Source organism: Siniperca chuatsi, linkage group LG10 (assembly GCF_020085105.1).
Source record: "Siniperca chuatsi isolate FFG_IHB_CAS linkage group LG10, ASM2008510v1, whole genome shotgun sequence".
In the NCBI taxonomy this organism is placed as follows: Eukaryota; Metazoa; Chordata; class Actinopteri; order Centrarchiformes; family Sinipercidae; genus Siniperca; species Siniperca chuatsi.
Genome location: NC_058051.1, coordinates 184,736 through 197,500, shown reverse-complemented (window position 1 = coordinate 197,500; position 12,765 = coordinate 184,736). Strand labels below are relative to the sequence as shown.

Below are 12,765 nucleotides of genomic sequence, written 5' to 3'. Positions count from 1 at the left end.
TGTTTATTAATTGGCTCTGAAAGTCGAGTGTAAAAATACTGGAATCATCCGACAAAGTGTCCAGCAGTGAAGAACGTAAACTCCCCACAGGCCAGCCTGTCCAGCTTATCACTGCTGGTACTAGTTAGAGGTGGGCGGATCGATACCACCAACACTTTAGGTCTTTGCGTATTGATACGTCAGCTCATGTCCTGGGCACAGGAACACTGTGTGTGCAGTGATCGTGTGCCTGGTCTCATGTTCGAACCTCACAAAGTCACAAACAGAGAACGGTAGAAAGAAACGCCTCATGTTTGGCAGATCACTGCTAATGAAAACGTATGCAGACGCCTGTTAATGATGTATTACTCTCATAAAACATCAGCTGCTGTCAATAATGAAGTATCGGTATCAATATGGGTGATTCAGGGCCTGGTGTTACTTGGTATTAGGTCACAACCAGATGTTGTTTGTTCTGCTTACTGATGTGCTCTAATTCATTATTGCTGCCATCTGAATCACGCCGTCCTGTATTCAGAGAAGAAGGAAGTGAAGTGTCCGACCCCAGGGTGTGATGGGACAGGTCATGTGACCGGGCTGTACCCTCACCATCGCAGTCTGTCTGGATGTCCCCACAAAGACAGAATCCCTCCAGAGAGTGAGTGCACGTTACCTTTCAGGCCACCAGTGGACACGTCGGACACTCCTGATAGCTACAGCTAACGTTATTGCTACCAGTTTTAGTATTACTAGTACTACCACTACTACTCCCTTCTGTCATACTAATACTACTACTTTTATTGCCACTACTGCGTTTTCCACTACTGTGTGTGTTTCACAAATACTCTCATTACTGCTGCTAGTGAACTAAACAGACTGACCCGAGCGTGTGTCTGCTGTGTGTCTGTAGTTCTGGCCATGCATGAGAACGTCCTGAAGTGTCCGACTCCTGGCTGCACAGGCCAAGGCCACGTCAACAGTAACCGCAACACACACCGCAGGTTAATGACACACAGAGGACACACACACACACACGGACCTCACTTCAATTCAATTCAGTTTTATTTATATGGCACCAGTTCATAACAGAAGTTATCTCATTGCAGTTTTCCTACAGAGCAGGTCCAGACCGAACTCTTTATAATATTTTTTACAGAGAGCCAACAAATCCCACCATGAGCAAGCACTTGGCCACAGTGGCAAGAAAAAACCTCCTTTAAGAGGCAGAAACCTCGAGCAGAACCAGACTCAAAACGGCGGCAATGCAAATACCACCTGGAATTTTAAAATAGTAATAATGTAATGGTAGTGGTAATATTAATATTATTAAGTTAATAATAATAGCAATGACAGCTATAGGAAGAATAATGACAGTATTAGTAACAGAGCCTAAGCCTAGCCTAACCCAGACGGAGAGGGAGAGGAGGAGAGAGGAAAGAGGTGCATCATGGGAAGTCTCCCGGCAGTCTGGGCCTATAGCAGCAGAACTAAGGGACGGTTCAGGACTCACCTGAGCCAGCTCTAACTATAAGCTTTATCACAGAGGAAAGTCTGAAGCCTGCTCTTAAATGCGGAGATGGTGTCTGCCTCCCGAACCCAAACTGGGACCTGGTTCCACAGGAGAGGAGCTTGATACCTGAAGGCTCTGCCTCCCGAACCCAAACTGGGACCTGGTTCCACAGGAGAGGAGCTGATGTGCAGCATATGCAAGATGTTTCTGTCTCATACAGACAAGAATTATTAGGTTGTTTATTTTTGTTGGATATAGTCTGTAGTTTGGCAGCATTTCAGTTTTCAGTAATGGTCTAAATTAGTTTTGGAAATTCTGGAATAATTAGCATCAATCAAAAATATTGATAATGTTTATTTGCACAAAATATCGAGTGGAAAAAGTAGAACCAATCTTATCTAATACACTAACACATACTTACACTGTCTCTAGAAGGCTTATCAATAATTCATGAGCGTTTTTATGTCATTATTAAATGCAAACATCTGGATATGTCTCCCTGTCAGTCTGTCCGGCTGCCCCATCGCAGCTGCAGCTAAGCTGAACAAGACCCAGGACAAGCAGGTTCATTTACAGGCTTCATCCAGCGAAGCTTCTTCCAACTCTGACAGAGTGCTCAGGTGAGACATGCACGCTAAGTGATACATACATGTGCGCCCACGTCGCTGTAGGGACGATGCATGACTAATGGCTTCTCCTCCAGGCCCATGTGTTTTGTGAAACAGCTGGAGATCCCTCAGTATGGCAGCTACCGGCCCAACACCGTGACCACCACGCCTCGAGCTAACCTGGCCAAGGAGCTGGAGAAATACTCCAAGGTGTCTTTTGACTATGCAAGCTTTGATGTCCAGGTGTTTGGAAAGCGCATGCTCATTCCAAAGACACCCAGCAGCACTGAAACATCACCCAAAGCCTTCAAACGTAAGACCCACACACTTTACCTGAATGATCACGTCTACATATTCTTCTTCTGTGGTTTTGACATGACGTGTTACAATGGGGTAAATTAAGGGTAAACAGGTTGTAGATAAACTCTGAATTGCACAGGATCTTTTAGTTTTTAACATAAAGTCTATAAAGCTGCTGCTGTCTGTGATGTGCGTTACCTGTGTGGGCCAGTTTTGTCATTTGTATTGTTCACGGAGAGATGGCAACATGCAGATGACGTTACATTAGAGAACAACCGGTGCTGGATGTTTGAGGCGATGCCGTTATCAATATTTGAGAGTTAAAGCTGCAGTGCTGAATGTTTGTCTCCCCCTTCTGGCAGTGAGAGTAATTACACAAACACTGTCGACGCCTGCTGATGATGTTTGCCTGCAGTGAGCTCCAGGCTCGTGTTCAGAAATAGTGACAGAAATACAGAGAAGTTTCCACAGATCCAAGACAGTAATCCATCATTCAGGTAGAGTAAATGTAACAGCTGCACAGCCTACGCCAGATATTTTACCAGCCTGTCCGAGAGCAGTAACGTGACGTCTGTGTCTGTCCTCAGTCCGTCTCTCAGCTCTCCGGCAAGGAAAAGCTAAAGCTACACCAACGGTTATCCGTGTTTGTCCTCGCTGTCCATCGCTTTCTTGTTTTGACAGTAATCCTTCCTCTGAACGCAGAGTTTCTGTTTTATCTGGAGCATCAGAAGCTTTTCTTGGAGCTTCTTAGGTTTTGCTCCCAGCTGCTGCAGGCCACAGGAACGTCGCCCCAGACACCAGATTTAAAAGCTCTGTTTACTGCGAATACAGAGAGATTTACCTGGCAGTGACAGGGTTAGTCAGCGCTGTGTGAACTCGAATGTAACGGACGCTCATTTATATATTCACACAAGGTCCAACTACAAATCATCATAAAAAGAGACCGTAAAGTTTTTGTAAGAGGCAGAAAAGGCAGAGGACATCCTGGACAGACACTCTAAAGAATGACATGATAAAAGACGGCAGCTGAAAGACCGTTTCATTCGATGTTCAGGATGTTGGAAATGATCCCTTTGGATCTCAGGCAGGTTTGTTTCTGTGGGTAAAACAACATTGTACCTTAAATATATTTTAGAATATCAACAGTATGTTTAATGCTATTTTCTTTTCATTCAACTGTGAGAGCACGACTTAGTAATCCTTGTGCACACAGGCGCCGTACATCACATTATGAACACGCACGGTCCCGGTAACACTGTAACTACCAGCAGCAGCTCTGTTAGCCACATGTAGCTCCAGCTGCAGCTCTGTTAGCCACATGTAGCTCCAGCTGCAGCTCTGTTGGCCACATGTAGCTGTCACGTTGCACACATACAGTGTCACACACGACACAGCAGTCTGCTCTCTTGTTCTTCATCCAGTAAATTCCTTCTGCTCTATTCCCACACAGCTAAATCCTTCCCCAAGGCCTCCTCCCCCAGTCACAGTGCGTCCGCAGGCTTTTCTAAGAGCGCCTCGTCCTCCACTGGTTATGACTATAGCCAAGATGCAGAGGCAGCCCACATGGCAGCAACAGCCATCCTCAACCTGTCCACCCGCTGCTGGGAGAGACCAGAGACCCTCAGCTCCAAGCCCAGGGACCCCTGCACCAAGGTACCTTCATTCAGACACAGTCTTCTTGGGACTAGACTAGTTCAACAGTGCGTAACGTACGGCTCTCTCGTGTTCTCTGATGTGCTGGTCACTTCACCTGCACTGACTTATATTAATATGAATTAATATATAAATACTGTATCTGAACCCTGCAGGAGTCGGACATTGAAGTCGACGAGAACGGCACCTTGGACCTCAGCATGAAAAAGACCAAGAGGGAGGGCATGCAGCCGCCAGAGCCTTCATCCTCCTCGTCTTCGTCCTCTCAACACATCGGGGCCACCTTGTCTCAGGGCCACACTCAGCCAGAGTGGGAGGGGCCGCTGGACTTCACCAATCCAGGTGGAGTCAAAGAAGAAGACCACGAAGAGGTACTGAAACCACATGACTGAGAAAAGTGAATGATGATGTTGTATCAGAGTCATCACACTGTACCTGTGGGGTCGCGATGTCTTCACCTTTCTTCAGGTGGAGTACACGGCTCCCTCATACACCTCATCTGATGGTGAGGAAGAGGACCAGGAGAACCTGGAGGACAGGAAGTACCCCGGTGAGGTCACCACCAGCAGCTTCAAGGTCAAGTTTCAGCCCAAAGACAGCAAAAAAGAGGTTCTTGTGTAAGTGACAACTTTTATCTTACCTCCATTCAGAACATTGTTCCACTTTTCCTTTAATTGTAGTTAACTCGATTAACTGTATTGTATTAACTGATGAGCTGGAACATTAATATGCAAGCATCAGTCTGTGGGAGTCTGAAGGGAGCCAGACTGTCAGATCTGGTCCAAGGATCTGAAGCCTGGTTAGAGTTCAGGTGGGACAAGCGCCGACCACCGCGGATGATTGTGATAGGCTGAGACAATCAAACAATTGAGCAAACGTACCCCAGAAGGTATTTCTCTTTAAACCTGACGTTGTGTTCATGTCACATGAGAGTTACTGTAAAGGCCAGTTTCCAACTTGTGACTAGCGTTTGTGTCAACTGGGAAACTAAGCTTCACACACCCAGCTCTGCAGCGATGCAACAGACTTGAGCTGACAGTTGATGTGAACTCTTGAATGTTTCCGTCTCAGATGACGTGAACACAGCGTTCGGTCCAGAGTCGCCGCTAAGAAACAAGCCTAAATTGTGGAACAAAAACTATTTATACTACAGTGTTTTTTCTGGCACGTCAGTATGGTCGCCCTCGTCATGGCAGTGGACTGATCTGTGAGTGTGTGTCCTAGGTGTCCCACCCCAGGCTGTGATGGCAGCGGACACATCACCGGCAACTACGCATCACATCGAAGGTAAGACCTGCACTCTGACTGGGAAATGATAAGCAAAGTATGTTTACTTTACAAATCTGTGGTGTAATTGCAGTAACAGGCGATTTGTTGAGGTTGAAGTATGATTTTATTTTGAGCTCTGCTCCAAACATTGATTCTGACCGGAATCACTTCATAAAGACAAGGGGAGTGATTTCTGTAAATCTGGCCGCATTTTTCCAGTTTGATGATCTGTTTGTGGAAAAAGTCGACAAAATTACAAGTCGTACCAAATCCTACTTCCTGGAAAGACTCAACAAATCTGATTCCAGCCTGTGGAGTCGTAGATAAGCGTGACACAGAGCTTGAAGTAGGCCAGTACTCACCAGTACAGAGTCCTGCCACGTTAGATCTCTGTCCCACTACTTGTCGTTCAGAACCGCCACTCGCTAATGAATGTAGGCACGGTAGTTCTGTAGGTGTAGTTACTGTAAGTGTTGGACCAAAATAGGTCCATCTTCTGCTCAAACAAGCCACAAGGAGGCAAAGTGTGCAGCTGTGTTAAGTACAATATGTTGGAAGTTGGAAAGCTGGTGGATAAGAGCATATTATATAAGAGCCTATAAAAGCCTCTGTCCATACATGGCCTGTACAGAGGCTGGCTGGATCACTTATGCACAGTGATATTACAAATTAACCAATTAGTCAAATTAATCATTCTTGCACATGATTCATGTCCCCAAATCCTGCATGTACATGATTTGTAGGCTGCTGGTTTAGAGTCAGGACAGACAGGCTGCTCTCTTCTGTTTAACCCCGTTAAGAAACACGACCTGCGACAAACCAGGCCTTGTTTCTGATCGCTGGAACAACTTCAACACAGTTCTCTTTAAAAAGAGTCCAAATATTTTCAGGTTATTCGATGTGTCAGGTGTTCAGATGACAATGAATAACATAATCGACTGAAGGAAGCTGAAGATGTTTCACCTTCATTCAAATGGCCTCTTCAGTTGTAATGAGCGAGCTGCTGTAACAGTATCGGTACCTTCACTGCCTCAGTGTTTCTCCAACATGGCGATTAGCTCAGACGCCTGTATGGACCATCTGCTGAGGGTTTCCCACCTGTCATTAGAACTAAAGAGGCCTTTCAGCGTTTCATTTACACCTGATATCACGATATCATGACTCTACGCACACGCACACACACACACACACACATTCACGGTTCATTATTACAGGACTTCAGAGATCAGATAGTAAAATACTTCCTGTCCTCCCTGTGTGTGTGCTGCCCAGTCCTGTCCTGGCTCTGTAGTCCAGTTCAGGTTCTGGCTCTTTCCTTCACTCATACTCAGACATCCTGTTCTCAGTCTGGTTTTCTGACGTTCTCTCTCTAACTATCTTCCAGTCTGTCAGGCTGTCCTCTTGCTGATAAATCACTTCGGACCCTCATGGCTGCCCACACAGCTGAACTAAAGTATGTCTGCTTTCTCCTGTCTCTCACCTCCAACATGTTCACTGAGCACTCAGTCTGCAGCTACAGCTCTGTCCCTGCTCTCCTTTTAACACTAATATAAAATAGTCTAAATCAATCATCATTAAGTCCAATATTGAAAAATCTAAACCAAAAACAATGAGCCCTAATTATTTAGTGAGGAAAACTGGTTTGTGCCTGCAGTCTGCTGATAATGTGAGTGTGGAGTGAAAGAGCGTCTGTGTGTGTCTCAGGTGTCCGACTCCAGGTTGCGACGGATCAGGCCACATCACTGGAAACTACGCTTCACATCGAAGGTAGGAGCTCTTCTGCTGTCTCCTGCTGTCCCGCCTCTCACTCTGTGCAGACTGTGATTGTCCCTCTCTGTCTGTCTCTGCCAGTCTGTCCGGATGTCCTCGAGCCAAGAAAGGTGGGGTCAAATTAACCCCCACCAAGGATGACAAGGAAGACTCTGAGCTGTTGAGGTGAGCAGCAGTAGCTCGTTAGCTCTTGGCCACACTGTCTGTGGATATTCACCAGAGGACGGCGACCTCCTGACCTTTCATTTAGCACCATTTATACACGCGAAATGTCTCAATCCAACAGGCAGGTTGTCATGAACTTCACTCAACACATGAGAAAGGATGTTGAGTTTAAGAATGATTTATCCTTTTCTCTACACATAAATACATACATCTTTACATTTTGATAAACGCCTAGTTTCGCATATTTAATTCATTCTCTTATGTAACAAATCATACATTTCACTCACCAGAGACATTTGATGTTGTACTTTCTACGACTAAAACGTCGTTCTTGTGTTTGACACGCTGCTGTCCTTCGGAGAGTCGAACCAGTCTCACGGTGCTCTGTCTGTCTGTCTCCAGGTGTCCAGTTCCTGGCTGTGACAGTCTGGGCCACATCAGTGGGAAGTACGCCACCCACCGCAGTGCCTACGGCTGTCCGCTGGCAGCACGCCGGCAGAAGGAAGGTCTTCTTAACGGGACTCCGTTCTCCTGGAAGGCCTTCAAGACCGAGGGCCCGACCTGCCCGACGCCAGGCTGCGACGGCTCCGGACACGCTAACGGCAGTTTCCTGACACACCGCAGGTATCCCGAATATCTGAGAGTCAGATATGTGAGGCACTTTCATGCAGATTAACCTGCTAGGAGGCCCAGGGGCAACATGAGACCCCTGTTGGCAATCCAGTCTTGGTCAGTTTATACTATAGCAACAAACTTTGATGCCTTTTACTCCAGTTCAGTTTGTGTGTAGGAGGTGTGGACAGGCTGAAGGTCAGCGTTTAATTACCCTTCAAGGTATGCTAAATGCAGGTAACCATAGTAACGATACTGATCGTGCTACGTTACCAGTTAAAGGTCCAGTGTGGAGGATTTAGCGGCCTCTAGTGGTGAAACTGCAGTTTGCAGCCACGTGAACACCGCTCGCCTCGCCCTCCCCTTCCAAGTGTGGAGGAGAAACTACGGTGGCCGCGAAACTCATGAAAAACGCTGACGGCCCTCTGTAGAGCCGGTGTCTGGTTTGTCCGTTCTGGGCTCCTGTAGAAACATGGCGGTGCAACATGGCGGCCTCCGTGGAAGCGGACCCGCTCCCTCTGTAGATATAAAGGCTGATTCTAAGGTGACGAAAACACAGCAGTTCTTATTTTCAGGTGATTAAACACTGATGAAAACATACTAACAAATATTATATTCCATGTCTGCCGACAGCTGCTCCGACATGTTGCACACTGGAGCTTTAACTGCTGAAACTAAGTTACCCGAGTTAAAAGAGTTCGGTCTGGACCTGCTCTGTAGGAAAAGTGCAATGAGATAACTTCTGTTATGAACTGGCGCTGTATAAATAAGACTGAATTGGACCGAGTGCTGCACAGCCGACACACGGGCCCCAGCAGAGAAACGGCAGGGTCATCCGGGACCTCAGTGAAACACAACGTCAACAGAAATAATGAGGGTCTTACGGTGATTATTAGCTAATCCTGAGCCAGATAGATTCCAGACTGGTCAGTAAATAATGACGGGGCCCCATTTGTGCCCTGGGGCCCTCTGTTGGGTTAATCCTCAGTTTTCTGATATATAAAATAATAGACTCCCCCACTTGGCTCCTTATCTTTGTACATCAGGACAACTTGTTTGTTGCGTCCACTATTTTCTAACTCATATACTCTCTAGCTGAAAGCAGTGTAGTTTGAGGGGTTTTATCCCTCATGAGCCTGATCCTGATCAGCTGCCCCTCTCAGTCTGTCAGGTTGTCCCAGAGCGTCGGCCAATAAGAAGAGAGCCAAGTTCCCCGGAGACGAGTACATCACTGCAAAGTTCAGAGCCAGTGACGGTAAGAGAAACTACTTCTGCCTAACAGTATGTCCCACATGTCTCCTAAACTATTATTACTAAGACTAAGAGACAGGAGCGCACCTGTACATGCATCAGTGACAGCCAGAGCAACTGTTACCTGTGTTGTTGTTGTCGTTGCTCTCACTCAGTTCTGGACAACGACGAGGACATCAAGCAGCTCAACACTGAGATCAACGAGCTGCACGAGTCCAACTCGGAGATGGAGGCCGACATGATGAACCTGCACACTCAGGTGAGCTCCGCTGACAGTGAACACTTGTGCTGGTACTGTCCCGCTCTCTGCTTCAGGGCTGTGCTGTGTGTCTGTCTCTGCTTCAGATCTCTTCAATGGAGAAGAACCTGCAGAGCATGGAGGAGGAGAACAAACAGATCGAGGAGAGGAACGAGGCCTTGTTCCTGGAGCTCTCGGGCCTGAGTCAGGCCCTGATCCGCAGCCTGGCCAACATCCGCCTGCCCACCATGGTGACTATACACAGTGTTTTCTGGTTTGTTTTAAAAGAGGACAAACTAGGAGGAAATAATTCCCTCCTGCCCCTTCCCCACTTCGGGTGTTGGTGCCACGTGACCTGATTTAGTAGTTTTACATTTAAGAGTTTCAGCCAATACTTTTCACTTGAGACTCGACTCTTAAAGACTCTGAAAAGACTTGACACTTACTGAACTTACAGAGTAAAAACATCCTCAAATGGACGGGCGGCCGTGGCTCAGCAGGTAGAGCGGGTCATCCACTGATCACCGATCACGGTTCGATCCCCAGCTCCGCCTGTCCACGTGTGTCCTTGGGAGAGACACTGAACCCCAAAACGCCCCCGATGGTTGACCAGCACCCCGTGTGGCAGCTCGCTGCCATCAGCGTGTGCGTGAATGAGGCAGAAATTGTGTTTTTGGATAAAAGAGCTAAAGAAATGTAGGGAAAAGACGCTTCGAGTTCAGAGCTTTATTTTTCCCGAGGACGTCTTCAGACATTCTTGTGCACACAAACATCTCAGCTGGTTTCCTTCACTGTGACAGATTCTGAGGTGAAAACGTCCAGCAGCACATTATGTGCTCAGCTGTATTGTTTTATTCCGTGTGAAGAGTAATGAGTAGAAGTTTACTACTCAAACTCGTACTCTGAAAAGACTTGACTGAAACTTTGTGGACAGGATTTGTAACTTTGGGCTTGTGTGTGTTCAGCAGGAGCCGCTGTCAGAGCAGAACTTCGACAGCTACGTGGAAACCCTGACCCACATGTTCACTAATAAAGACTGCTACCAGAACCCAGAGAACCGGGCTCTGCTCGAGTCCATCAACCAGGCGGTGAAGGGCATCGAGGTGTGACGGACAGGGGGCGGCCATCACAGTGACAACACCAATGTTTCTTTCCAAACCCTTTAGATACTGTATGTAATTAATTCTTCTCATTTGGAACTTTGTCATCTGTTCTTTGCGTTTGTTTGCTGTTTGCATGTTGCTTTACGACGAGCGTGGACAGATTAGGGTGTGGATACTGTGAGCACCCGAAGGTGTGACAGAGTGCAGTATACAGCCCGAGCTGAGCAGAGTCTCTTAGTTAGTGAACATATCCCGTCTCCACTCAATAATGTTGATAGTATTCTATATGAGCATTGTGATGTTGCACCTCCAGGACTAGTTTGTAGATTCATTCTTAATATTGCTGTGTAACTATTTAAGTCCTCTGCAAATGTTGGTTTAATAACAACTTATTTATTCATGTCTGCTGTATTATTTTTTATGTTGGCCTATTTATTATCATTATCTATTTATTAAGTTTGTTTCTTATTTCAAAATGCTACCTGAAAAGATTTTAAACAGTAACCAAGAGAAGGGAATCATTTCCTCTGCATTGTTGAACAAAGAGGAAATATTTTAAGATATCAACTATGAATTGTTTTATATAGCTTATTATTTATTTAAAATACTGGGATCTTTTTAAGTGCAAATATTTTGTAACTGAAAGTTTTTTAATAATTTTCTAAAGGTTTTTTTTTGGTGCTTCTGTTTATATGATTTCCCTCTTTATTTTCACAAACTATTTTGAGTACATTGCAATACACTGGGAATATTGAGCTGCACATATTTGGTATTTATTTGGTGATGAAGAACAAAGTGATGGTGAATATTTATTTTGTATTGTCTATGTGTTAATGATGGCTGTGTATGGATTAGTCTTTAAGTTGCTCTTGAAGTAAAGGTTAACCCGCAGTAAATGTGGACTGGACTGACTGGATTTTTGCATTGACTCAAACTTTTACATACAATTACTTTTAGATGTGGGACTGATAGAAACAACAGCACTTTCCATTATTTGTTGCTGTGGAAAAACCCTCCCCCCAAAGTTCAAAGTCTTACATACTGTTATTTATGTATATATATATATATATATATATATATATATATATATATATATATATATATATATATATATATATATATATATATATATATATATATATATATATATATATATATATATATATATATATATATATATATATATATATATATATATATATATATATATATATATATATATATATATATATATATATATATATATATATATATATATATATATATATATATATATATATATATATATATATATATACATATATATATATATATATATATATATATATATATATATATATATATATATATATATATATATATATATATATATATATATATATATATATATATATATATATATATATATATATATATATATATATATATATATATATATATATATATATATATATATATATATATATATATATATATATATATATATATATATATATATATATATATATATATATATATATATATATATATATATATATATATATATATATATATATATATATATATATATATATATATATATATATATATATATATATATATATATATATATATATATATATATATATATATATATATATATATATATATATATATATATATATATATATATATATATATATATATATATATATATATATATATACATATATACATATATATATATATATATATATATATATATATATATAGTTGAAATGGAGGAGCAGGAGAAGCCATTACCCGAACACTTATCAGTTAGAACTACACTACTACTCAGAGCCTATGTATCATGTGCACCGCTTCTCATACACAACACCGCTGTCCTTATGTTGTCACATGTATTACACATCTACTGCCAGCCTCCCGTTGCAGGGTCTCTCATCTGGACTCGGGAGGCTCCAGTCCAGACTTGGTACAGATGTTTCTGATCAGGTGCTGAGCAGTGTGTGCTGTTCCAGTCTTAGAGCAACTTGCATCCTTCCTTTAGGCGTGGGCTGATCAATACTACTGATACTCAGTGTTGTTTTGAGTATCGATACTAGCATCAAATAGGATCAGTACCAAATGGAAAAAAACTATCCATAAATCACATTCTGAGAATTCACACAAACATTTACCATGCTTGTGATTAAGTAATTAACACATTAATAACAAGAAATAATGCTAAATGTTTGGTGTCACGTCATAAACAACACACTGCTCTACAGGTTAGTGCATTATCTGCTTTTAATAATAAAAAGTATCATCAGTGGTGATTCTGGCCCT

The 12,765-nt window shown here is 43.1% G+C and overlaps 1 protein-coding gene across 1 annotated transcript in view; it reads left to right on the top strand.

Moving 5' to 3' along the window:
• Positions 1–11,360, top strand: part of myt1a (myelin transcription factor 1a) — a 16,457-nt gene extending 5,097 nt beyond the window's left edge. Inside the window, 16 exon segments of the mRNA XM_044211454.1 lie at positions 518–637; positions 890–980; positions 1,996–2,109; positions 2,193–2,410; positions 3,848–4,050; positions 4,206–4,421; positions 4,519–4,667; positions 5,275–5,337; positions 6,704–6,772; positions 7,024–7,086; positions 7,171–7,254; positions 7,657–7,878; positions 9,030–9,121; positions 9,273–9,376; positions 9,463–9,606; positions 10,321–11,360. Of these exon segments, the coding sequence (XP_044067389.1) occupies positions 518–637; positions 890–980; positions 1,996–2,109; positions 2,193–2,410; positions 3,848–4,050; positions 4,206–4,421; positions 4,519–4,667; positions 5,275–5,337; positions 6,704–6,772; positions 7,024–7,086; positions 7,171–7,254; positions 7,657–7,878; positions 9,030–9,121; positions 9,273–9,376; positions 9,463–9,606; positions 10,321–10,464 (2,096 nt within the window). The 3' untranslated portion in view covers positions 10,465–11,360.
• The last annotated feature ends 1,405 nt before the right edge of the window (positions 11,361–12,765 follow it).